Source organism: Lissotriton helveticus, chromosome 2_1 (genome assembly GCF_964261635.1).
Source record: "Lissotriton helveticus chromosome 2_1, aLisHel1.1, whole genome shotgun sequence".
Lineage (NCBI taxonomy): Eukaryota > Metazoa > Chordata > Amphibia > Caudata > Salamandridae > Lissotriton > Lissotriton helveticus.
This window is the reverse complement of record NC_136059.1, coordinates 2,082,657,505-2,082,684,917: the sequence shown is the minus strand read 5'-3', so window position 1 is coordinate 2,082,684,917 and position 27,413 is coordinate 2,082,657,505. Positions and strand designations below refer to the sequence as shown.

At 43.4% G+C, this 27,413-nt stretch overlaps 1 protein-coding gene across 7 annotated transcripts in view; it reads left to right on the top strand.

Annotated features, from left to right (window-relative positions):
- LOC144820011 (kynurenine/alpha-aminoadipate aminotransferase, mitochondrial-like) overlaps positions 1–27,413 on the top strand; it is a 785,209-nt gene that overhangs the window by 273,994 nt on the left and 483,802 nt on the right. For all 7 annotated transcript variants that reach the window (XR_013607670.1, XM_078677676.1, XM_078677674.1 and 4 more), the window contains exon 5: positions 11,632–11,706. Coding sequence is in view for 6 of the 7 variants with exons in the window: in XM_078677676.1 (XP_078533802.1) it covers positions 11,632–11,706 (75 nt within the window). In the remaining variant the exon portion in view is untranslated. The remainder of the gene's footprint in view (positions 1–11,631; positions 11,707–27,413) is intronic.

Here is a 27,413-nt window from a genome sequence, read left to right as displayed (position 1 = left end):
AGAGGGTGATCGGATTAAAAACTCACATCAGGGAGCTGATTGTGGGAATACGAACGTGGTCCCCTCTGGAGAAATGGGAGGAAAGGTGGTCAAAGAGAAAGAGTGTTAGAAGGAGCATTCTGGAGACATCTCCGGGAGGAGGGTTGATGCATGCAGAGGCATACCCCTTGCGGGAGGTGGCTCATGGAGGCTATGTACACGTACCCTGGAGTAGGGGAGATCTGGCTGCCTTTACGAACACATTCCCAAAGTTGAGAGAGAGTCCAGTGGAATGGTACAAACAGGTGGAGAGGTTTGTTAAAATCTGAAAGGTGCTGTGGATTGATTTGAACACACTGTTTGACATTGTGGTCCCAAGCGACTTGTGGATAGCGTGCAAGGTTAGTGTTGAATGGCCCACCGCGGAGCCAGAACGAGATTCTGCCACGAATGGGCCGTCACCTAGGGTGATGGCAAAATATGAGCAGGCGATCACGTGGCTGAAGACCAAGGTACCACCACAGGACATAGACTGGGTGAAAATAGATCGGACTAGACAGGAACCAAAAGAGACAGTGCATGAATACTACGAGAGGTTATTGCTGATCTTTAAGCAGTACAGTGGGTTAGATGTGATGGACCCAAAGGATATGGGACAGTTCATATCCAAATTTGTCCTGGGACTAAGGCCTGATATTTGCCTTATGACACAGCAACATCTGATCTGTTGGCAAAATAAACCCCTGGATGAGATTTTGAGGTACGCGAGGTATTGCAGTGACGAGATAGACTCGAAGACAAAGAAGCTTAAGGACAAACTGATGTTAGTACAGATGCAAGCGGGAGGACAGGGTCAGTCAGGCAATGGCACCATGGGAAGGAGATTAGGGGGGCAGAAGAGAGACGGAGAGGAAGGTTCGAGACCTAGAATAGACATAGAGGCCCTGAAGAAGACGACCAGGTGTCATTTATGTCACAAGGTGGGGCATTGGAGACGCGAGTGTCCCCATAACCCTGACAATCAGGTACAGGAGGAGGAGGAGGAGGAGGAAGTACAAGCCCCTCCGGTACGGAAGGTGACAGTGACCAAATCTCAGACGACGAAAGGGGGGACGTCAGCCCCTAGGGCTCCAGTTCCCCAGGCACCGAAGATTTCTACAGGAGGCAAGGTATATAAGCAGATGCCTTTCATAGTGGAAGGGGACGAGTGTTACCAATTTGATCCAGTGACAGGACGGTACGTGGATGGGGAGGAAGGCTGTACTCTAGGAGCGGTACTGGAGGTAGATCAGAGAGGACCCTTTGTAGAGGCAGATGTAGATGGTCATCCCACCACATTTCTGGTTGACACTGGTGCCTCTCGCTCCACTGTGCGGTCTGCAGTAGTCCCCAACTTACCCCTTTCAGGACAGACCATCCAAGTTGTAGGAGTTGCAAACAGAAGAATAACAAATCCCCTGACTGAGCCAGTCCCTGTGAAGATTGGAAGTTTTAGTGACCGACACCAGTTCGTGGTGTGTGATTCCAGTCCTGTGTGTCTGTTAGGAAGAGATCTTTTGTGCAAACTTAATTGCACCATCTATTGTACCCCAAAGGGAGTGGAATTACAGACTAACGATGATGATGCTGACTTTAAGGTTGCAAATACGCACACGTGCATTGAGTTGTACCCTGCTATAACTGTGGAGGAACTCCCGTGGGACTTGAGAGGTTCGGTCTCCCCAGAAGTCTGGGACTTCACAGGAGAGGAGATTGGACTGATCAAAGGGGTAGAGCCAGTTAGAATTCAGGTGAGACAGAATGTTGAATTTCCTCAAACACCCCAGTACAAGCTGACCCCAGAAACACTGGAAGGTATAAAACCCGTGATTGAGTCCATGATTAGACAGGGAATTCTGAAGGAGGTTATGGGAAGTCCCTGTAACTCTCCGATCATGGGCTTGCAGAAGCCAAGTGGGAAGTTCAGGATTGTGCAGGACTTACGAAAAATTAACAACATAGTTGTTCCATGTTGTCCAGTGGTACCGAATCCGTCAGTGATACTGTTTCAGATACCGTTCCAAGCTGAATGGTTTTCTGTGATTGATTTGTGTCAGGCTTTCTTTTCTATCCCATTGCACGAGGAGAGCCAATTTCTTTTCGCATTTAAAATAGAGAGTCGCGTTTTAACATGGTGTCGTATTCCCCAAGGGTATACAGAGAGCCCATCGATCTTTAATCAATTGCTGAAAAGGAATCTTGAGAGTCTAGTACTGCCGCAGAACTCCGTTCTTGTGCAGTACATAGACGACCTCCTTGTTGCGTCAGACACAGAAGATGCTTGTAGGATTGATACCATTGCCTTGTTGAACCATCTGGGGAAGAATGGACACAAGGTATCTCCCAGTAAATTACAGTACTGCCTGCAAGAAGTGCAGTATTTGGGTCACAGAATAGAGAAGGGGAAGAGAAAGGTGTCACCTGACAGGATTGAGACTATCATGAGAATGAGTGTGCCCTCGACTCAAAGAGAGGGCAGGATGTTCCTAGGCATGGTGGGCTATTGCCGACAGTGGATTGCTAACTTCTCTCTGAAGGTGAAACCACTGCAGAAACTGACGCACAAGGACGTGAGTGATCCGGTACCATGGGACACAGATTGTATGATGGTCTTTTTGGAGCTGAGAGAGGACCTGTGTCGCGCTCCGGCTCTGGGAATGCCCGATTACACCAAGTCATTTGCATTGTTCTGCTGCGAGAGAGAGGGGTGTGCATTGGCAGTCTTAGTGCAAGATCATGGAGGAGTCCGTAGACCAGTTGTATACTTCTCGGCTACCTTAGATCCAATAGCCGCAGCATTGCCCGGATGTCTCAAATCCGTTGCTGCAACAGGTGTCAGCATTGAAAGGTGTGAAAGTATTGTGATGGGATATCTACTGACAGTGCATGTACCTCATTCTGTGGAATTGTTGATGACCAGGACCAAGACGCAGCACTTGACAAACAACAGGCTCACACGCTACGAGCAGGTTATACTTGCTGCAGAAAATGTGACTCTTAGGAGGTGCTCTGTCTTGAATCCTGCTACTTTGTTGCCATTGCCAAATGATATAGACGATGATTGGGAAGACCATGACTGCCTTGATGTAACTGAACTATGCACCAAACCTAGACCGGATATTGTTGATGTGCCATTAACAGACCCTGATGAAATTTATTTTGTGGATGGCTCATGTGTAAGGGACAATACTGGTCAGTTGAGAGCAGCCTTTGCTGTCTGCACTATTTCTGGAATAATTGAAGCAGCCTGCCTGGAAGGAGTACACTCCGCGCAGGTGGCTGAGATAATTGCATTGACACACGCCTGTTTGGCAGCCAACGGCATCAAAATCACCATATTCACGGACAGCCAGTACGGATTTGGGGTGGTTCATGATTTTGGCCAAGTTGTGGTCCCAGAGGGGTTACATGACATCATCTGGCTCCCCAATCAGAAATGGTGAATTTATCAGGTTATTGCTGGAGGTCTTGCAAAGACCTGCAGAAATAGCTGTGGTAAAATGCACAGCACACACAAAGGGAACGAATTTTGTGACACAAGGGAACCGTTATGCAGATGAAGTCGCACACTATTGTGCAGAGCAGGGATACTCCTTTACGGAACAAACAATTGAGGGACCAAGGGAAAGAACAGAACTAAGCATGATGCTTGAGGTGGCAGACACATGGGAGGAGCTGAGAAACATGCAAGTACAGACATCTGATTATGAAAAAAGGGTGTGGGAATCGGCTGGCTGTGTCAAGGGAGATTTGGACATGTGGGTTTCAGCTGATGGAAGAGCTGTGTTACCGAATGAGTTGGTGAGTGCAATGGCATGACAGATACATGGTCCTGTGCATCTGGGAAGGGATGCGATGGTGCGTGTGTTCAGGCAAACGTGGTATAACCCAAAATTTAGACAGGCCGCAGAAGCGGTATGTCAGAGATGTGTAACCTGTCAAAAGCTGAATGTTGGGAAAAGAACACCCGTTACACTGAGTCACATTGGGAGTTCCGGCGGGCCTTTCTACAGGATGCAAATAGACTTCATCGAGATGCCGAGGTGCAATCGCCTCAGGTACGTCTTGGTGATTGTGTGTGTGTTTTCTAGATGGGTTGAGGCATATCCCACTCGTAGGTGCGATACACTCACAGTAGCCAAACTATTGTTGAGGGAGCTAGTGCCACGATTCGGGGTTCCGACCTCTTTGGAATCGGACAGAGGAAAACACTTTAATAGCGAAGTTGTGAAGATGCTTTGCTCTGCCCTGAACATTGACCAGAGACTGCATTGTAGCTATCGACCAGAGGCTTCTGGCATAGTGGAGCAAATCAATGGGACGTTGAAGGCTCGAATGGCAAAAGTGTGCTCATCTACGTCCCTGAAGTGGCCTGATGCCTTGCCATTGGTACTAATGAGCATGCGTAGTACCCCAGACAGAAGGACAGGGCTCTCGCCTCACGAGGTGCTGATGGGAAGGGCTATGAGACTGCCATCTATTCCTACAACTGCCTTGATGAATATCACAGATGATGTGATTCTTGACTATTGCAGAGGACTTTCTGATGTCATGCATTCTGTGTCTCTTCAGGTGCAGGCTGCTGAAATTCCGGCTTCTAGCGACCTTTGTCACGACCTGTGCCCTGGTGACTGGGTCCTGGTGCGGAAGCACGTCAGGAAGAGCTGCCTGGACGTACGTTGGAGAGGACCTTTCCAAGTGATCCTAGTCACTACTACTGCTGTGAAGTGCGGTGGATTGCCAAATTGGGTCCATGCTTCTCACACACGACGAGTCCCAGCACCCAAGGAGAGAACAGCTCCTCTCGTAGATGAAAATAATAACGAAGAAGAGGATTCATCAGAGGGAGCAAGTCAAGCCGTGGGGGTGCCTGTAGAACTTGGGGACTCCCCTGATCAAGCAGGAAACGGCCAAAACGAAAGTGACACAGAATCTGCCTCAGAGGGAGGAAGTGGCGGAGAAGGCGATCTAAGCGCAGAAGAGGTCGACAGTGGAGACGAACAGGGAGTGCGGACGAGGACAAGAAGGGCAAGAAGAGCAGGGGACCATTGGCCCGAGAGACGGAGGTGAATGAATGTGAGATTGGCTTCCGAAACTGATCTTGCCCCATGTGTCCGAAGAATCCGATCAGGAAGAGGGAGGACGAGGAGCTGAGCAAGGAGGTCCGAGAAGGTCAAGGAGGGTGAGGGTACCTTGCCAAAGATACGTCACTCCAGAGTGGACCTACCCTTTTACCAATGCTAGGAGTACCAATGCCAGGAGTACTGAGGTCCGGGAGGGTGAGGTCAGTAGCAGTGACCAGCACGATCCCAAATGTTAAGCTGGAAGTGATACTGTTGGTTCCTGGACTTGAAATCGAAGGTAAACTGACACTCACCATTCCCAATCCCCCTCTCCTGAGCAAGATACGTGATTTACTGCTGGAAAGACTGATTTTTCCTACGTTTGTTCCCAACATGCCAGCATATGACGAAGTTGTGCTCCGCATGGAACTTTTAGATTATGTGTTGCAAGCAATTGGATCAAGTATAATCATAGACTATTGAGAACTTTGAACTTTGATTTGCTCTGAAAGAATTTTGAAAAGACTTTGTAAATAATTGTTGAACTTAACCTAGAGCCGAGTGGAAGAAGAACAAATGTAGGGACATTCCACAGAGGACGGAGAAGGGTTAAGGTTGTCTGTTGTTGAAACAAAAGAAGAACTGAAACGGGACTTTCTGTTTTTCAAGGTGGTCCGAGAGACTCAAATAGCACTGAAAGAGACTTTTGGGTGCTTTCCGAGAACGAACTACTTTGTACTGAAACCATGGCGTCTGGAAACCCGAATCGTAGAGCCAAGTTCATAGTAGGCATTCTTCTAGGAGGAGTGATACTCCTTATAGCTATAGTAGTTTTAGTTTCTTATTTTGCACCACATGAACAGGTAGAGAAGGCTGTAGGAACATCGACACCTACCACTCCTAGCCAGAAGGAAGAGAGAGAGCGAAGAGAGAAAGCCATACTAGCTGCAGAAAGTCGTAGGCTACACACTGATCTGTCTAAAGGAAATTTTGGGCAGAATGCTTATGCAAAGCTGTTGTATGAATACATTGAGGCGATGGATGCGAAGGACTGTTATGTGTGCATGCAATTACCAGCTTCAGTAGATGAGGGTATTAGATACCATCACCTTCCATTGACATATGGGATATCCTGTAGTTTGCTGATTAGTATCCTATATGGGCGAAATCACTTTGAATACTTCTTTTCGAATTATGATGCTGTGTTACCAGAAGTTCCGAATTACAAGCATTTAAACAAGTGGGACTATTATAAGTCAGAGGACAGACTTGGATATTTTTTCATTCCCACTCAAGAGCTAGACACCCCATATGCACACCGACACAACTTGACCTGTTCACTATCCGAGATAGAGAAAAAGTTCATTGAGCAAGTGGAAGATAGGTACGCGAAGCAAAAGAAGTTGCGAGATTCAGGTCAAGGCAAGGTAGATTGGACCGAAGAAGAGAAACAGCATAAGTCGAGAGGGAGTTATGGTCCAATAGCTCTAGATGCAGTACAGAAAGGAAAGTTATGCCTTCACTGACCACAGACGTATTATGAAAATGTGTATGTGGGTCAGACTACGTGTGACCACACCTTCACATTAGAATACTATACAAAGGACTTCCTGAAGAGCGTGGTTCAGGTGATTCCTACTGTGTATTTTGTCTGCGGAAAGAATGCGTATGTGAGATTGCCAGAGAAGTGGTATGGAACTTGCTATCTAGCAATCATTTTTCCCAAGATTTATCATACTGAGGATTTCGAACTCTTAGAGGGAGGGTCTCAAAGGAGGGTAAAGCGAGGGGAAAGTGCTGGAGCAATTGTGGGAGATGTGTTTGGAGCATCGATACCTATGTTGGGTGTCATTTTGAATGACATAAAGTAAAGATACGACGGCTGGCAACTGTTGTGGATGAATTGTCAATGAGTACTGCCACGTCATTGGTGTTGGTTGAGGGTGAGATGTTGTCTATTAGGACAATGGTTTTACAGAACCGTCTTGCTCTTGACGTCATCCTAGCAAAAGAGGGCGGGGTCTGTAAACGTTTGAAGGTCCAAGAATGTTGCACTTATATACCAGACAACTCTAAGGATCTGGAGAAATATATAAGCAACATTACTGCAATCCATTATGAATTTGAGGATTTGACGCAAGAGAATGCGTGGGAGACGGTTGGCAAAGGATTTGGGAAAGTTGGAAGTTGGTTTGCCAATTTGGGAAAGAGTTTCCTTGGATTTGTACTGAAGCCCCTTATCATAGCAGTGGCATGTGTGATTGGATTGTGGGGTTTGGTAAGATTGTACAAGTGGTACAAGTCCAATAGGCTGGCGAGATCAATGAGAGCGCAAGAGATACGAATGGAGAGGCTGCAGGACAGTCAATACCGAAGCTTGAGAGCGTTGGAATCGTTCAAGCGAGGGAAAATGGCCACAAGCTCAGTTTAGTTGGTCCTTATCTTAAGGACGTTGTGAGGGTGGTGATGACACGGGTCATCAAAGGGGGGAACTGAGAGAGCGCCATTTACAGTGAAATTTGTAGGGGTGCAGCATATGTACAAGTAGTCAGCACCCATATATATAGAGGACTTTTAATCATGTTTAGATGTAATGTATGACAAAGTACTCAAGTAAATTGGTATCAGAGAATGTGCAGAATCAACGTTACAAGGTGCAAATTCATATTTACAGCAATATAGAGATGCTTTCAAAATGAAATCTTTCACTTATGATAAGAGTGTTTAAACTGATTCACTAAATGTGCCTTTAGATTGATTAATTGAACGTATAATCATGCTTTATGTATTCGATAATTAGCTTGAGTTAAGAAAATGTGCTTGCTTAAAGGAAGAGGCCTAGAGAATTAAAGTGATATGTCCATGTAAACGTTAGGCCTAAAATCGAGCAGAGGCCTAGTTTGGAAGTTGTGCAGGCCTGATCGAAATTGTTTGCTTAAGCATTTAAATTGTAGAAATGTTGGTAAAAGATGCTTTTAGAAAATATTGCAACATTGATAGAATGCGAGCCGAATGAAAATGTATTTCTTTGCAGGTGCATCACCCAGTAGATTGTAGAGTAGAAGGGCCCATTGTGTATGAGAGTTAGAAATGCTAGACCCAGACATGGAGGAGTAGACCAGGAATTTGAAGAAACAACTAGAAGCGAGGAGTCTGGGACCCAAGGACGTCGGCTGGACAAAGATGGACCGGAGCCATACTGGAAAGTTTTGGAAATTAACACCTTCGAGAGGGGCGTACCTGAAGGCGTGTCGTTCACATTGTGGGGTTTCGTATTAGGGACAGTGCCCCGGGGGTGGAGGCAGAGCAGATGGGCTGAGGAGTCAGAGAGAGTGGTTGGTCTTGGTAAAGAGCTTAGCTATGACTGAGGATTCTCTAGTCTTGGAGAGAAGTGAGTGAACTTCTTTGAAGTCACCACTGCTGACACCTTTGGTTAGGTTGGGCTATTGTTGAGTAGGGATGTCACTTAGAGTAGTGTAGGGACAGATTAACCTGGATTTATGTCTATTATTCCGATGAGTACCAGAACCCAGGTTATAGCTATTTTGTTCAGTCTGATGGTTCTGGAATTGATCCTGGTATTGTTCATCAGTCGCCTGAGACTTTTCCGTAGGATTATGTTTATATTAGTGCCTGTTTACCTTTTGGACCTCTTGCTGAGGTGCTTGTACCTGCAGTTATTTTTGGTTATGTAATAAACCTTTAAAACTTAGTTGGTCAGTGGTTCTTGGGGAAATAATTGGGATCTCTAAATTGTTTATTCTTTTATGACAGATTGCCTAATTCACTCTATGGCAGGTAAAAAGGTCTAGTCGACCTGTGATGGGATTCTGGAGAATGGTAAGCAGACTCTAGAGGTGAAATCCCGCCTTTCCACACTTTTGCCACTTTCATCTGCAGGACATTAGTCCATCCCAGCTCAGATGGCCTTTGCTGAACAAAGGAGCATGTGTGGTCAGGATGCTAGTGGAGGGTTGTCATCCTACTCCAACATTACTGATAAACAATTTCTCTGATGACAGTTGTAAGTTGCCAACCCTGGCTATCTTGCCAACATAAGCGACACAACGCATAGCCAGTTATTTATTGCATTATGAATGATTACTGCCCTCTTAGTCTGCATGTTTTAGTGCAACAAGGATTTAAAATCCTTGGTGTTTGCACAGATATTTTATTTTGTTCAAACAATTTTATTAATTTAAGAGAGAGAGTATAAATATTTAAGGTACTACAGCATGTAATACATAAAAACCATCTTGAACAATAAATAATTAATAAAAAAGAATAAATATGAGCAATATTATAAATAAATGATATACCTTAATAAGAACAGATATACAAGAACCTACTCATGTCAATTCATTTGTATTACATTTTGGTAAAAATAATTGATCCCACAAAAGATCAATAAAAAGACCTGCAAGAGGAAAGAAAAGAAAAGAATAGTAAGATAGAGAAAAAGAAAGAAAAAGAGAAAAAGAAGAAAAGAGAGAACGAGAAAGAGAGAAAGAAGAGAAGAGAGAAAGAGAAAGAGAGAAAGGGACTCCAGCCTTACTAAATAAAAGGGAAAATGAATCAGAGGTGAAAAAAGGATACTGAGCCACCAGACCCGGACAAGCTAAATGGATATATTTGTCAAGCGATCTCCATACACTAGAAGAGATAGAAGTGGTATATTGTCTCTCCTCCACCGAGATGTTAGCACCCCGGAGAAACGATACCCATGCCCACCATATGTGATATGATAAGGAATTAAATGATTTCCATTCTGATAAAATAATCTTCACAGCTCTGGATAACAATAGATCCAGGAGTTTTAAATCTAACACATCTAAAGGAAGTAGAGGTGAAGCGACTCAAGGACCCAACAAAACTAAAGGAAAGGAAAGCTCAAACTGGACATTAAAAATTAGTAATAAATGCTTATGAATTAACTTCCAAAACACTTGGAGAAGGAAGCATTCATAAAACATATGTTATGGGGTACCAGCAGCACTTTTACAGTTCCAGCAAAGATCATCATCTTTAAATTTAAGTGTATACAGACGAGCTGGGGTCCAATGCAGAAGATTAATAGTGAAACACTTTGATTGAATCAGAGAAGGAGCAACTTTATTATGTAGAGAAAATTTCCCAGTGATTTTCCAAGTGTCCGGTGTAATATGTTTGAATACATCAGCATCAAAGTGGTGTATCCATTTGAGCTGTGTAACCGTAGAAAGCGATGACGGAGTAGTGAACAGAAACGTATATATCCTAGAAGCAATATGCCCTGCCTTACCCCAAAGCTGTAGGAGAGAAACAATATGTGAATCTGGATGAAAAATACTCTTGTACAAAGCTCCCTTAATTTTAAGGAATGAATGGAAAATCAATATTTTTGAGCTTATATACTGAGGCTAACAAAGAGAAAAGTAAAGGTTCATTGTTAACACAGATCTTTTTAACATCAATTGCCTTCATAGCTGCTGTAATCAAAGGCCGTTTAAAGCACACAGCACTTTGCAATTGTATACATACTCACATGATGGACAAGGCATAGATACATACCTTGATGTGGGGCCATTTTTAATGTAATTTTTAATCCTTTTAGCCAACATTCACTTGAAGCAGTCAACTGGCTTGTGCACTGGTAGTTTGTTCTGATTTACACTAGACGTAGCACCTTCCTGTTTACACAGCATAGCACGTTACAAATTATTGAAGTACTGTAAATAACAGTGTCGCCTTATGCTGTTTTGCAGGTGTCAACAGATTTAATTAATTGTATCAACCAACCTTAGAAACTATTGGCCAAAACTGTAGACATGCTGAACTTTCTTTGATAAATAATGTTATGTTTATTATGTTATAGCAATTACGAATCTGCACTTTATACTTGTAATCGTAATTTGTTTTTATCTGTTTCTAAGCACATCGTAAATAAGAAACGCGTTTCGCTTGTATATTTCTTTTGAAAACGTGTTCGTACTTGACCTTGAACAATAGGGGTGGCTGCCTTTCTAAAAGTGTTCAGACCACCTTAATCCAGCTGTGGGGGTAACTACAGAATGTGGGGAATACCATGGATGATAACTTGTACTTTCGGAGAACAGGAATTATAGGGGGAATCTGTAATTCAGCACCAGATTTCCCTGATAATTCCTCATTTACCCTCAGAGTTTTGCCTGGAGATTTTGCCCACGTGGTGCAGGTGAAGTCCCCACATGAAATACACTGGATATGTGGTAGATCCACCGATGTCATAATTTTGAAGAGGTTGGCAGATCCTGTTAAAGGGGCTGTAGCAATTACCCCTGCACTTGTGATGCTCCCGATAACGGCCACCCTTATTAATCGTTTAGGCAACAGTCGTGCCATATGCCTTGCAGAAATGTCAAGGCCTGACTGCCTTGCATTTTCATTATGATAGCCTTTGACCGTAAATCGGATGTTCATACTTCTAGAAACATCACCAGCGTGCACACAATAGTTCAGTTTTTGTACTAAACAGACTCAGAATGCAGGCCATATATTAACTATTCGACAATGCTTTTTCCCCTTTGTGCAGGTGTTTGAGATGCTGGTCAGCCCTGGAGACAACATTCTTGTAAGCGACCCTGTCTTTGAAGGAGCCCTCAGAGTGGTGAGTTATGCGTGAGAGTGACGGTGAACAAGAGAGTGGATGTTCACAGGGGAGTTACAGTATTCCGCTACATTTGAAGCAAAACATCCATATAAAAAATAGCGTTTCTATCAGATTTACCTCTAGATTTAATAATTCTCAAAGAAAAAATAAGAGAAACAAGAAAAAGCACATCGGTTTATGTTTTGTACATGTTTAACCACTGATGTACAAACAACATTGGCTGGCGATAATTAAGAGCATGACAAAAGGCATGGAGATTTCTGTGTCATGAGGGATCACTGAAAGAATATCGACTACCACAATATCGAGTACCCAAAATATCGAGGTGAAAATATCTACTACAAAAATATCGAGTTTGTATGTACAAACAGGTAAGTACAAAAATATCGACTACAAAATATCGTTTACAAAAATATCGTTGTAAAAAATATCGACTTTACTAAAAACAATGTTTAATTACATTAATATAAAAAATTAATTACTAAAATATAATTAACAATACTTAAAATAACTTTTAATAATTAAATATTTAATGAAAGTAAAAAAAAAATATATTTTTAATCATATTTCTTAAAACATATATATATAGTAACAACATTTAATTAAATAATAGGCAATATTGTATATGTACCCCAAAAACCCAAAACTGACCCTGAACCCTAAAAATACCCCTTTACCCAAAAACTAAAAACTGACCCTGAACCCTAAAAATAACCCTTTACCCAAAAACTGAAAACTGACCCTGAACCCTAAAAATACCCCTTTACCCAAAAACTGAAAACTGACCCTGAACCCTAAAAATACCCCTTGACCCAAAAACAGAAAACTGACCCTGAACCCTAAAAATACCCCTTTACCCAAAAACTGAAAACTGACCCTGAACCCTAAAAATACCCCTTTACCCAAAAACTGAAAACTGACCCTGAACCCTAAAAATACCCCTTTACCCAAAAACTGAAAACTGACCCTGAACCCTAAAAATACCCCTTTACCCAAAAACTAAAAACTGACCCTGAACCCTAAAAATACCCCTTTACCCAAAAACTGAAAACTGACCCTGAACCCTAAAAATACCCCTTTACCCAAAAACTGAAAACTGACCCTGAACCCTAAAAATACCCCTTTACCCAAAAACTAAAAACTGACCCTGAACCCTAAAAATACCCCTTTCATTTAACATAATTAGCAATTAATCAATTAAATAAAATTAATTACCAATTACATTTTAATTAATTAACAAACATTTTTTAATTAACAATTAATTAAATATTACTACCAATTATTAAATTAACATATTTAAATAATTATAATTAAATTACTTCCCACCCTATTCCCCTATAAACCCACAACCCGCTAGAGAAAATACATTATTTTAATTGACATAATTAGCAATTAATCAATTAAATAAAATTAATTACCAATTAAATTTTAAATAATTAACATATATTATTTAATTACCAATTAATTAATTATTACTACCAATTAATAAATTTACATATTTAATTAATTATAATTAAATTACTTCCCACCCTATTCCCCTATAAACCCACAACCCGCTAGAGAAAATAAATTATTTTAATTGACATAATTAGCAATTAATCAATTAAATAAAATTAATTACCAATTACATTTTAAATAATTAACATATATTATTTAATTACCAATTAATTAATTATTACTACCAATTAATAAATGTACATATTTAATTAATTATAATTAAATTACTTCCCACCCTATTCCCCTATAAACCCACAACCCGCTAGAGAAAATAAATTATTTTAATTGACATAATTAGCAATTAATCAATTAAATAAAATTAATTACCAATTAAATTTTAAATAATTAACATATATTATTTAATTACCAATTAATTAATTATTACTACCAATTAATAAATTTACATATTTAATTAATTATAATTAAATTACTTCCCACCCTATTCCCCTATAAACCCACAACCCGCTACAGAATTAAATTACACAATAATTAAAAAAATAATTAATTAAAAAAAATAATAAAATAAATTGACACTTTTCACACATATTATAACATAAACACACTATAAATAATTAAATATTATTTAAAAAACTATATTTTTTACTATCTAGATTATATACTTGGATATTTTCACTGTCTATATTATTTACAGTCGATATTACTTCACTTACCTTAAAAACGATATTTTGGCTGTCGATATTCTGTCTAGTCGATATTTTCTCCAAACGATATTTAAAACTCGATATTCTGTCCAGACGATATTTTGGAGTCGATATTATGTCTGTGCACCGTCATGAGCGAGCATTACTACATCCCGGATGTTATGTTCTGTTATGTTATGTTAAAAGCACTTGTAAAGCGCACGTTCACCAAGCGGTTTATACCTTGATTTACCACTTTTCAAGAATGAGCAATTATTACCTTTCTTTCTATCTCTTTTTCAATAGTCTTTATCGCCATGTGCATCAAGAGAATGTTTTCTATTAAGGCTCATAAGCGAGATTGGTATAATCTACTGTATATAAATATATATATTACCTACTGGCGGTCGCCAGTAGGTAGTTATAGTTAGGACCTAGTTACCATAGGAAAATCGCAACATTCTATTCCCAATAACTTTGGTGCCTGATGATGAATCTTTGCGAAATGTCCAAAACTCGTGGGGCGGTCTAGTCCGCTCCTATCCTGAAAATTTTGGGGTGATTCAGCAAGCTGCGGCCGAGAAAAAAGGGTGTCCCAAAACGTGTTTTCTCAATGTTATTTTCCATAGGAAACTTTAGACACGGCTACAGCCCGAACTGCTGAACGGAATTAAATCAAATTTGGCAAAAAGATAGCGCTTGGTTCAGAAAGCGACCTTTTTTTTTTAAATGGTGTGAATTTGTTCAGTAGTTTCTGAGATCTTTAAAGAATAAGAGTCAAAAAATCATTTTCCCATAGGAAGCTTTAGCCAAGTCTACAGCCTGAACTGCTAAACGGAATTACACCAAATTTGGCAAAAAGGTAGCCCTTGTTTCAGAAAGAACTCTTTTTATTAAATGGTGTAAATCCGTTCAGTAGTTGTTTAAATATTAATGAAAAAAGAAATATATATATCTGGGCAGAGCCTATCCACAAATATCATCCTGAGATATGATTGTCTGTCAGCACTTCATCCAAGAAGTGTTGGCAGCCATCTTTGGGACCAATATACATAATAGCATCTCATTAAAAAGCATTGCAGTTAATAGAAGGTTTTAAGACTTTAGTTACATTATAAATCATTTGTTGATGGTACCAAACTCATTTTAGGTATTGTGGTGTGTTCTAAGGTGATTTTACCATGTGAAAAAGCCTTCTGCTGGGATATCATGAATCATGTTTGAGAGAAAACTATTTTCTCATGCTTTTCCCACAGAGGTTAGAAGGTGATCTATAAGTTAAACTGAGAGCATATTTTCTGTAAATTCACATTATCTTTCTCAGTCATGTGGGAATGAAGTCTGACATTCTCAGAAAAACGTGTACAACCAACAAGGGCAGACACTGTCAGTTGATTCCTTTGTCTTATACTGCAGCTTCCAGAGTGTTCTAAAGGACAACTAGAGCGGGAACTCAGACCAAGCTTCCCATGAGGAGGGAGATCAGCAGCGATTGTTATAAAACGGGTCTCTGTGTACAATGACAGCTGGCAAAAACATTGTGATGTAAATGCTACTCAGTAATTGCCAGTGATTTGGACTACTTAATATTCTCCCAGCACATTGTGTCTGAAGCAGGAAACAGGTATCAAAACCGTCCTAGAGGGTAAATAAAGGTCTACATATTCCTTGCTTCACTCACTGATTCGAAAATTCAGGTAGCGGAAACATCATCATGTTCACCCCAATGTCTGTTTATCATCTATGATATTGGTACTACGGAAAAATCATGTGCATGTAGTAGACTTAACAATTCAACACTTCAAACTGGCAGGTAGTGTGACATGCCGATCATAGGATCTCTTGAGACCAGACTCAGGTCTGTGCCATAGAGGGTTGGGAGAGGTCCACTTGTCAAGTGTTGAAGGCAGGCTGTCACACAAGTCATGCCAAAGAAACAGAACGTTCTGCTACAAAATGTGCTGAAAATATCAGTGCATCCTATAGCATGCTTATAGTCCCATCCAAACACAGGCAAATAAGTCCATAAGCACAGCAAACAACCATGATATATTGGATTTTGTTGTACTCTAGCCACAAGTACCATGCCTCGAAGCTTGCAGAACAGCTGCAACAGACCAACAAATGCCCCAAAAAGAAATCCTAATTAGGTTATATTAACAAACCCCACAGATCACCATGCAGTGCAAAGACTACCCCTATAACATGCCCCAGAGTCTCTGGTGTTACTGTCCGCTTCCCTGGGAAAGAACATCTTTAATGGTCCAGAAGGTGGAGAGACGACACTGCCTCCAACACCGGAAAGGAACCACGTCATGCTCAACCATTAACTTACACAGAAGAAATAACGCTCACTAGTGGTGGAAGGATACAGAACATACACTCTCATTAACATAGTCAAAGGACTGTATATGGATATCACACCGCCCCCCGTGAGTACAGCTTAGTAATGGTGCAGCTGGTTGAAGCGTGCAAGTGAACCTGCTTGAGGAGCAGCTTATGGGTAGCAAGGGCGGAGACATGTTATTAGAATGTGCCTTCTTAGTGCTGCTGCCCAATGCGGGCGAACTTACCTGTGTGTGTAATGGCTTACTGAGAAAAACAAGTGTAAGCACGAGAATCCTTGCTGGCAGTTCGTCGTCATAAGAGTGGTGCAGGATGTGAACACACATACCTATCCTACCAGGTTCACACGCAGCCATAGAAAAATGCTATATATTTAAGCAGATATGGGTGCTGTAGCAGAACATGCAACCACCAAAACACAAGCAGAAAACAAAGGAAAAAATAGTCCCCCTGAAGACAGATAAGCAAGCAAAGTGTAATGATGCAGTACTTAGTCCCTGCTCTGCGGGAGAAAAGGAAAGAGTAAAAGGAGGGACAAGGAGGCAGGATTGACCACTATCTAACAAGGATTCTTAAAGGACACTGAAATAAACAAATGAAAGTCAGGATGCCTTGAAACTAACAATAGAAGTATACACTGAAGTATAAACACGATGTCTTGAATGTGCGACCTAAAAATCAGGGATCACGTTGAGAATTTACGGTAACTTCCCCCCTTAAATAAATAGCCGCTCTATTAATAGTGCTGTTATTTTCTGCTTTTGGCAGTCCTGCTTGAAAATACTTGTAATGTGCCATTAACTGTACAGCGTGTTACTTATATTCTTCCTGAGTGCATTGATTACCTTTACATCTGTAGCCCTTTTTTAGTGCTGATATTATTAGATCTCAAATGTGAACGTGTAAACAAGACATCTGTAGGAAGACAAATCATTTTGTAGTGGTCCCCACTTTATTCCTGTTTAATTTTACTATCATTTGTATATGCAGTGTAGGGTGTCTCAACGAAACCAGCTTTCCTAGTACATGTTCTTTTTCCCTAAACATTTATATTTATATTGCTTCCAACCTACTGGCTTATATAACTTGCAAGTAAGGCTATGGTAAGTTGGTGTAATACATGTACAAGTGGTGTGGAATCTACGACCCAAATTTAGGACCAAAGCCTGTGGTTCCAGGTTGCACCATTGTGCTTTAGCTGCTAGGCTGTGGTTTTAAAACAATTACAGTAACCCATGAAAAGGAAAAATGCTGAGCCATGTTGGAGAACCAAATGTAATTAATTATATAAATCACTTCAAAGTGTTCCTTGCAGGGCCACAGGGATGGAAGCTTGGTATATGAAAGTGGGACATACAAACAGTAAAGGAAAGTGTGTGACAGTGAACAGTTGTCAAAAGCTGTTTGCGACTCTGTAGGTCAAACTGCATGTTTCATGACTAGGTCTATTTGTGAATAAAATTGAGTTTTTCAGTTAAGGCTTGGAAATTGATCAAACAAATGAATCCATGAATTATGAAAATCAATTTCATTGGTGAAATACATTTTTGCTAAGTGTTGGGCAAAAGCAACTTTTAAAAAGTATACTTTCCAACATCTCTTTAAAGGCATTAATGACCGGCCTTGTGCTGGACAGTTGAATTGTCTATGGGAGCATGAAGGCTGAACTAACGTTAATAGTAATTACATGGCGGGCTCGAGTCACATCGCAGGGTGACACAAAAAGCCACCAAAAAAACCTTTTTTGAAGTTGAGCTCCCTAAGGGGTCTCTGGAACTAAAGACTTTAATTCCCCGAAATTAACTAGGTGATATTTCATCTCCATAGAGGAGTAGACAGGTAAGATCCACACCACGACCAACACCGACGACACCCTGAAAACCGCCGAACACCTACACTTCCAAATCCACACCGACCCGAGGACCACCCTCAGAGGCACCCTGATCTACCGACCCCCCGGGACCACGCACACAATTCAGCGAGGACATCGCCGACTTCATCAGCCCGCATGCCCTCCCCTCCGCCGACTACATCCTCCTGGGGGATATCAACTTCCACCTGGAGAACAACAACGACCGCAACACCAGCACCCTGCTCGACAACCTCGCCAACCTCGGACTCAAGCAGCTGGTGTCCACCCCCACCCACCTCGCCGGACACACGCTCGACGCCATCTTCTCATCCAGCGAAGACATCGCCTTCAGCCACGCCACTGGACTCCACTGGACAGACCACAGCTGCGTCCACTTCACCTTCAGAAGAACGACGATCCACCACCACCAGCAACCGGTTGCTCGAAGAAGCTGGAACAAGATCACAGCCGACCAGCTCGCCGCGTCCCTGAGCCAGCACCCCCCGCCAGCTCAGCGAACCCCAGCCAGGCCGCCGATAACCTCACGAAGTGGATCATCAACTGCGCGGATGAACTCGCCCCACTGAGGACCCCGCCTAGCAGACCCGGCAGCAAGAAGGCCCCTTGGTTCACCGACGAACTCAAGAGCTCCAAGAAGAACTGCCGAGCCCTCGAGAAAGCCTGGAGAAGGGAACCAACACCGGACAACATGACCGCCCTCAAGCTTGCCACCCAAATGCACCACCAACTCATCCGCGCCACCAAGAAAACTGCATTCAAGGATCGACTGGACAACAACGCACACAACAGCAAGGAACTCTTCAACATCGTGAAAGAGCTCTCCAACCCCAACGCCGGAAACAACGACATCACCCCATCGCAAGATCTCTGCAACTCCCTCGCCTCCTACTTCCACAACAAGATCGCGGACATACACAACAGCTTCAGCACTCAACCGACGCACGCCACGACCGAACCACCGCCCCCCACCACCACCCTCCGCACCTAGACTCCGATCAGCACCGAAGACACCATCCAAATGATGAACTCCATCCACTCCGGATCTCCTACCGACCCCTGCCCTCACCACATCTTCAACAAGGCCGACGCAGTCATCGCACCCCACCTGCGGGACATCATCAACACCTCCTTCGACACCGCCACCTTCCCGGAGAGCTGGAAGCACGCCGAACTCAGCGCTCTACTAAAGAAACCTACGGCGGACCCCACCGAACTCAAGAATTACCGCCCCATCTTGCTCCTCCCGTTCCCAGCCAAAGTCATCGAGAAGACCGTCAACAAGCAGCTGGCCACCTTCCTCGAGACGAATGGATCCCTGGACCCTTCACAGTCGGGCTTCCGAGCCAACCACAGCACCGAGACCGCCCTCATCGCTGCCACCGATGACATCCGAACCCTGATGGACAACGGAGAAACAGCGGCCCTCATCCTCCTAGACCTCTCCGCGGCTTTCGACACTGTCTGCCACCGCACCCTAGTGCAGCGCCTCAGCAACGTCGGAATCCAGGAGAGAGCACTGGAATGGATCATCTCCTTCCTCGACGGAAGAACACAGAGAGTCCGCCTACCACCGTACAAGTCAGAGGCCACCGAAGTCATCTGCGGCGTCCCTCAAGGATCATCGCTGAGCCCCACCCTCTTCAACATCTACATGAGCCCCCTCGCAGCCATCGCACGCCAACACAACCTCAACATCATCTCCTACGCCGACGACACCCAGCTGATCCTCTCCCTGACCAACGACCCCACCGCCGCCAGAGCCAACCTTCACGAAGGGATGAAAGACGTAGCCGAGTGGATGTCGACCAGCCGCCTGAAACTGAACTCAGACAAGACGGAAGTCCTCATCCTGGGCTCCTCGCCCTCCGCCTGGGACGACTCCTGGTGACCCCCCGCCCTGGGCAGCGCACCCAAACCGACAGATCACGCACGCAACCTGGGATTCATCCTGGACTCCTCCCTCACCATGACCAGACAAGTCAACGCCGTCTCCTCGTCATGCTTCAACATCCTGCGCATGCTACGGAAGATCTTCCGGTGGATCCCCACCGAGACAAGGAAGACGGTCACCCAGGCACTCGTCACCAGCCGACTGGACTACGGCAACGCCCTCTACGCCGGAACCACCGCCAAGCTCCAGAAGAGACTCCAGCGGATCCAGAACGCCTCAACCAGACTCATCCTCGACATCCCACGACACAGCCACATCTCCGGACATCTGAGAGACCTGCACTGGCTCCCCGTCAACAAAAGAATCACCTTCCGCCTCCTCACCCACGCACACAAAGCCCTACACGATCAAGGCCCCAGCTACCTCAACAACCGCATCAACTTCCACGTTCCCAAACGACATCTCCGATCAGCCAGCCACGCCCTCGCCGCCGTCCCCCGCATCCGGAGAACGACAGCGGGAGGAAGGTCCTTCTCCCACCTGGCCGCCAAGACCTGGAACTCCCTTCCGACCGACCTGCGCCTGACCCAAGACCACCTCTCCTTCAGGAAGAAGCTCAAGACCTGGCTGTTCGAGCAGTAGCAGCTCTCCCCCCCCCCTAGCGCCTTGAGACCCTCCGGGTGAGTAGTGCGCTATATAAATGTCTGTGATTGATTGATTGATTGATTGAGATACACAAGGCTCTTGCAGAGGAAGAAAGCTAGGGCAATTTAGAATGAGATGTTCTGGGAAGGATGTTAATGTGTTGAGAAGTGCCAAAAAATAGGAGAGTTGGGCTTGGTAAATTTATAACGGTTGGGTACATGGAATCCCCCAATCACTGGCAAGTGCACAGGATATTATTTGCCCCTCGCCACTATCAACACTGAACATTCCTGAGCATCTGGAAGAAGAAAGAAAATTCTGTCTGACTGCTAGGGTAAAAAGATTAGAAGACCAATGGCTCCTGCTGGGGCCATGTAACTGGAATTGTTCTCCAAGGATCAATTTGTTGGCCTCCTGGTGTTCTCCAAGGATCAGTTGTTGACCATCTGTTGACCATCTGTTGCTCCTGTGGGTTACAAAAGGCAGAAGAGCTTCCTACTTTGTGATTGGTCAAGCTTACCATTTGGAATCAGACTCTGAAAGATTTGTGCTATTTTGTGTTACTTTGATGAAAAGGGAAGAAGGGTGTTTCCATGCTGCTATCTATATTTTTTTAGAAATAAAAAGCCCTGTGTACTGACATTTGTAGACTGGGCTTTGTACCAAAAAACTGTCTAAATGATGCAAACTTCGCCTTTGTGCTGCACTGTACAGTAAGTACACATACAAAGTAGGATATGTTTTAGAGTATGCCTATGTATAGTATTTTGTACAGGAAGGGTACCCTTCAGTAAATCCATATGCTAGACCTCACACACACATACACATACCTTTGCAGCATGGTGCTGTCATGCTGTGTCCCTCTCGTGCAACATGGCACAGCAGCCTTTGTTAGTGCACTGTATTGCGTGAAATAATAGTAAATCTGCCCCTTGGTGCCTGAGAACCTGTGGACTTAAAAAGAGACCAGGGGTGAGTTTCCCAGCATTAAAAAACCTATGTCACTTAGCCATTTGTTTTTACCTCTGGAGGACACGGACCAGGCTCTAAAGCTTCCCCGGGGAAGGTGTATCCTGGGCGAATATGATTTCAAAGTTCATCCCGCTGGGAACTTTTTGCTGTGCCTCCTTGCAATAAAATGCCTCCTTTTCCATGATATTCCCCATCGTTTTGGACTGATGCTGCTGGTATTTCGACTGTAAGTGCACTGTGTTCTGTCAAACAGGCCTCAGTGCCAGTGCACTGACTTTAAAAAAGTTATATGTCTAATTGGCTAACCTTCTATTGGCATATGTTAACTTATTTTAAAGTTCCTAGCATTATGGCACCTATGGACTGTAGCACTTATTGTACCACCACATATGTGAAGCATGACTTCCAGCCCACCATTGCCGGCAGGCAGAGTAGGTTAAACTGTTAACAAATCTTTGCCATTTAAAGTAATGGCAAAGCCCAAACCTTCCTTTTCAGTGTCTATAGGACATTCTTAAGGCAGATCTACTGATCCCGAAAGGCAGGGTGCATTATATTGAACAGATGGACATGTCTTTTAGTAACATTGCATGTCCTGGCAGTAAAAACCCTACGCAGTATTTTTTTACTGTGGAAAAGCTAGTAGTCTCATGGATGAGCACAGAGTTACATGCTGACAGCTCAGCAGTGCCAACTTCTGAATGGGATTAGTAAATATGATACTTCTAGGTATGAAAATAATTGTTACATTAAACCCGCCTTGTTGTTGCATTTAATGTAACTTTTGCACAAATGGGAACTCTAGAAAATGTCCACATTATTGCTCAAAATCTCCGGTGACTGTTTACAGTTGCACACAAGCGGCTGTCCTTGAGACAGCCTTCTGCCCTCCTTGGGAGAGATGTGAATGACCCCTCAGAAAGGAACACCAATGATTTGCTGAGAGCAGAGGTGTGACCTCCTGCCTGGCCAGATGGCTAGTTTGGGTGTAAGTACAAACACCAAGCTTGAAAGGGGAAGCCGCTTTTGAAGGGCAAATGGTAGTCACACGCAAGAGGGACTGCTCTGTTGTTTTAGCAGACAATCCGGCATCTTAGACAGAGAGGGAGAAGCCATTGCCAAATGTGTTTTCATTGGGCATGTGCCCCTAGATAGCCACACCTCTGGGTTGAGCTAGGGAGCTCCACACACTAAGTGAAGGGTTCTGCAATGTTGGAATTGGGCAGAATGATGCATTCTGGGCTAGCTAGATGCCACAGTTTGCTTGAAGTATTCACTAGGGGGGAAGGGACCTGGTGGCCTATTAGCTAGTAGTTGCCACATTCCTGATGGCAAGAAACTTGCATAAAAGAGCATCCAGACCTCAGACCATGTCTGTACTAGAGAGGACGGAAGAAAGACTGACCTGCTCTTCTCTGGACCCTGAAAACAGAAGCTGCACCAAGAGCTGAACTGCACCCAGTGCCCATTGGGCTAGCAAAGAAAAGACTGTGTCTGTGGTGTCCAACTTGATGAAAAGTCATCCTGACCCCCAGACAAAGAAAGTGACTCCAAAAATAAGTTGGATGGCTCATTAGTACAGCTACAGGACCATAAAAGTTGAGAAGCAGAGTCCTCTGAGAACCCAGCATCAAGAAGCCCAATCATCATTGGATGCCAAGGTGCAGCCTAGCATGCCAAGTCACAATCCTCAAAAGTTTCACTGGAGTCTGCTGAATCTGGGTGCGTCATCTGAGTGCAGTTTGGTCACCAGCACGAAAGTTACTGCAAGTTAAATGGAACCACTGGCTTTTCTGTAACCGGAGACCAGAAGACCAGTGACAACTGGTTTTATGCTGCACTTCACCAGGACTCTGTGACCAAAGTCGCCCCTCTGTGTTCATGGACCAGGGGGTGACCACAGGAAGCCCCCTGACATTGGCTCAGCATCCTTGATCATCATCAGAATCCTGTATTATTTGCACCAGGAATACAACATTGATTCCTGTGGAAATTCGTCCATAGAATTGGAGACTGGGCTGGAAACTTTTTTCCTTGTGAGGTAACTGTTCTGTTGAACTTTATTGCTCTCTGCGACTGGCTCCCTGCTGAAGTTGGTCGCCAAAAGAGTACCTTTATAGACGTTTCCAAGTTACATGTTGTGGCTAACCCTAAACCACGAGTTGCTGTAGATTAGAATGATCTATTGCACTAAGTGAAAAGATGTGATTTATTTTTGCTTTTAAAATTCATATCTCTGAAACCCTCATGTGGATTTTAGTTGTTGAGATGTTGATCTAAAGATAAAAATCCAATCTATTTCTATAAATTGGTGTCAGATTTTTATTAGGTTGCTTTTTCTGATTCAACAGTTTTTTTCACTTCTTAATGTTTTATATTTGTTCCCACATGCTCATTTGATAATGCCTAACTGCCCTGAGCCACAGATACCCAGGAGTAAGCTACGCTTTTACAATGGAACTCACTTTCCAGATATGGAATTGTACCTTTATTACACGGTGAGGTCTCACAACCACACCATATAATAATCCACTTTCCTCACACCATTTAACTATAATATTGATGGGTATTCCTTGAACTTAGAACACATTTCTCTGAAAGATATAAACTGTTTGTGCCATTGCTACCTGGGGTAAGCAGAGTTTAACTCTCTTGTAACCTAACCAGAATATGTTTCTTGCGTTTTTAAGCACACCTGCATTCCCAAATGAAAAAATCCACTTTTCCGCAATATCTATCGCATATGCAGAAACGAAGATGCCACGCAGTTCTGGCCACCTCACAGCACTGAATCTGCTTTGATTTCAGTATTTGATGACTTATGGTTTACTAGCAGACCAGGACAGATATTCGGCCTTAGTACTGCTATATTTATCAGCTGCTTTTGAAACGGTCTGCCATGAATGATTATTTCCATTCAAGTAATCGAGGGCTCAGGTCACGGCTTTGGCCTATAATCAGTCATGTTTGTCAGACAGAGGATTTGGATTTCAAAGCATTTTCTCATGGGCCCTCATTGGAATCTTCACTGAGTTCCCACCTTTTTCAACATTCATGTGTGCGCACTACCCCATCTTATTGATTCTTTTGGTTTCTGAATCATGAATTAAGCTGACGATACACGATTAATGATTTTCTTTCAATGACACTACTGAGGACCCTACTCACAGTTTTCATTATTGTATGATGGCCATTGTGGAATGAATGAGCAGCACCTCAAGCTTAAGTTTGATAAGATGGAAGTTCTTCTTGTGTCTTGCTGCAAATCCCCCAAGGGCACTAACAAATGGCTTTTGACCTACTCCTCTATGTGGAATTTTGGTTTCCATTTGATGAGGATGTATCTCTTCCATTAATTAACACTCCTCTACATGCTTTCTTTATTTTGAGACCTCTGTGCTAAACTCTCCTGCCTCTGACCGCACGTACTCATACTTTGATGGTCCAATCCAATATTCTTTTTTTTTTAAGTCTTTTTATCAAACAGTTACTTGACAACACTCTTTGATGTACAGTACCATTTAGCAACTATTAGTGAGAGTGCCAGGTACATTGCTCGTGATAAATATAATCATTTTAATACACCATAGATTTAATATGTTCCATCTCTTCAATGTTCCATTGCTATTTTGAGACTGCAACCAACCCTCCTCTCCATATTAACCTCCAACATGTGAACATTTCCGGTCCCTCTGTAGTCCACCCACCTACCCCATATCTTGTCCCACTTTCTCGGGCATCCCTGTCCTTGATATACAATGTTTCCTGCTGCACTTCACCAGTCAAGGTCTGTCTGCCACTCTGCCACCCCAGGAGGTAGAACCGCTCCCCTTAATTTTGCAATATTTTTTTTGCCACTATATCCACCACCATTAACCATATTCAAGTGTATTCTGGCCACACATCCTCCCCTGTCATGCATAATATATACCATTAGGCTGCAAAACCAACATCCTGACCCACCACCTCAGACATACTCGCATGATACCCCTCCAGTATTGCTGAATTCGAGGGCAGGTCCATAATGTATGAAAGAAAGAGCCAACCTCCCCACAGCCCATGGTGCAGTGTGTATTATCAATGCGACCTATTCTGTGTAGCAGTGCCCTGGAGGTATATGATCTATGTAGAATATGGAGTTGAATGAGGCGGAACCGTGCCCTTATGGCCACCTCCTGGGGACTCTGGATTGCCTCTGTCCAATTGTTGACCTTGTATTGGGTCTAGCAATACCCTATCTTCAAGTGGTGTATATTCAGGTAGTTGTTTACTTACCGGAATATGGGTTTGCAATGCATGTTTCAATTGCAAATATCTGAAGCTTTCCGATTCAGGCATCTCGTATTCTACCTGTAAGTCCGCAAACGCCACCATTGTTTGTCCTCTCCAATTATCCCCTAGGTGGTCTATTCCAAGTTGCCCCCATCGTCGAAAACCCTTCAGTTTGCCAACCTCTCTCAGACGATCACTGCCCGACAAGGCAGTCTTCATATCCAACCGAAGCACTGTTTGTGTGTGCGGGGGCAGTCGTCTTTCTATTTTTCTACTGTTCAGAGCAGCAGGGTAAGCCCCGGTCCCCTTGCATGATGATCAACTCTATAGGCCAATTACTCCTGTCCTGCAAACACCCAGGCATTAACTGTGACTAACTGTGTCACCCTGTAGTATTTCCTTATGTCAGGAATTGCTACCCCGCCCTCAAAAACTGACCTCTGTAGTATATGCAAAGCTATCCTGGAGCTTCCCCCATCCCACAGGAGCTGTTCTATTTCATGATCAATGTTATGATAGATGTCCGCTGGTATTCTATAAGGGGTATTTTGAAGTACATATAGCAATTGTGGCAGTGCCATCATTTTAAACAATTGCAAAAAAGAACAATTGATAGACAGAAGGCAGAACAATGTCATGCATTCACCCCAGTAGAGAGATCTGGGCCTAAATCCATCGTTTTTTTGCTCCCCATGCCATTCCAGTTTGAACCCAGTCATATGCAAATCACTCTTGACCCTGTACCCAATGGAAACGGTCCAGCCCGAACTGCCAGGCCATGTCCTCCCTATATGCGTCTCAAATTAAGCCTTGTTCTTCTATGGGGCATAAAGCCAGATTGATCTGGATGAATTATAGAAGTTATTACCCCAGGGAGTATAGTTGCTTGTACCTTGGCTAACACTTTTGCCTCTATATTCAAGAGCGAGATCAGCCGGTATGCCGTGCAGTCATCAGGGCTTTGTCTTGTTTTGGAATTATACCAGTCGTTGATTCACTGGAAGGCCGCCCTGTTCTAGTGCCTCCTAATACATGTTAAACATATGCTGTGCTACAACCGAAGCCACCCTATTGTACAGTTCTAACGGTAAGCTATTTTGGCCAGCCGCTGTACCCGACTGGAGATCTCTAACTGTTCCCAACATCTCTTCCACCATTAGATCTTTATCCCCTGTTGTTATTGTGGGGAGACAAGCCTCCCGGAGGAAGTCAGTGAAGTTGGACTCTGTTCTACTCAATGCAGAGGTGTATACATTTTCCTAATAGTCTGCAAATACTGTGGCTATCTCCTCTCCCATTGAACAGGTTTCTCCCTGTGAAGACCATAGCTCTAGCACCCAGTTCAGTGTCTTGACCCGCTTCTCAAGCAATGACAGCAATTCGTTTGCTTTGTCACCCACCTAGACCCCTCGTATAGTCTTCTCTGGGTCGCCCTAGCATGCGCCCTGGCTTTCTCCTCGGTCATGTCATGCATTTCTCATTGTAAGATTTTTATTTGATGCTTAATCTGTGCATTCAGCAACCCAGATTCCTATTATTCCTATTAAATAATATATTTCTCTATGGT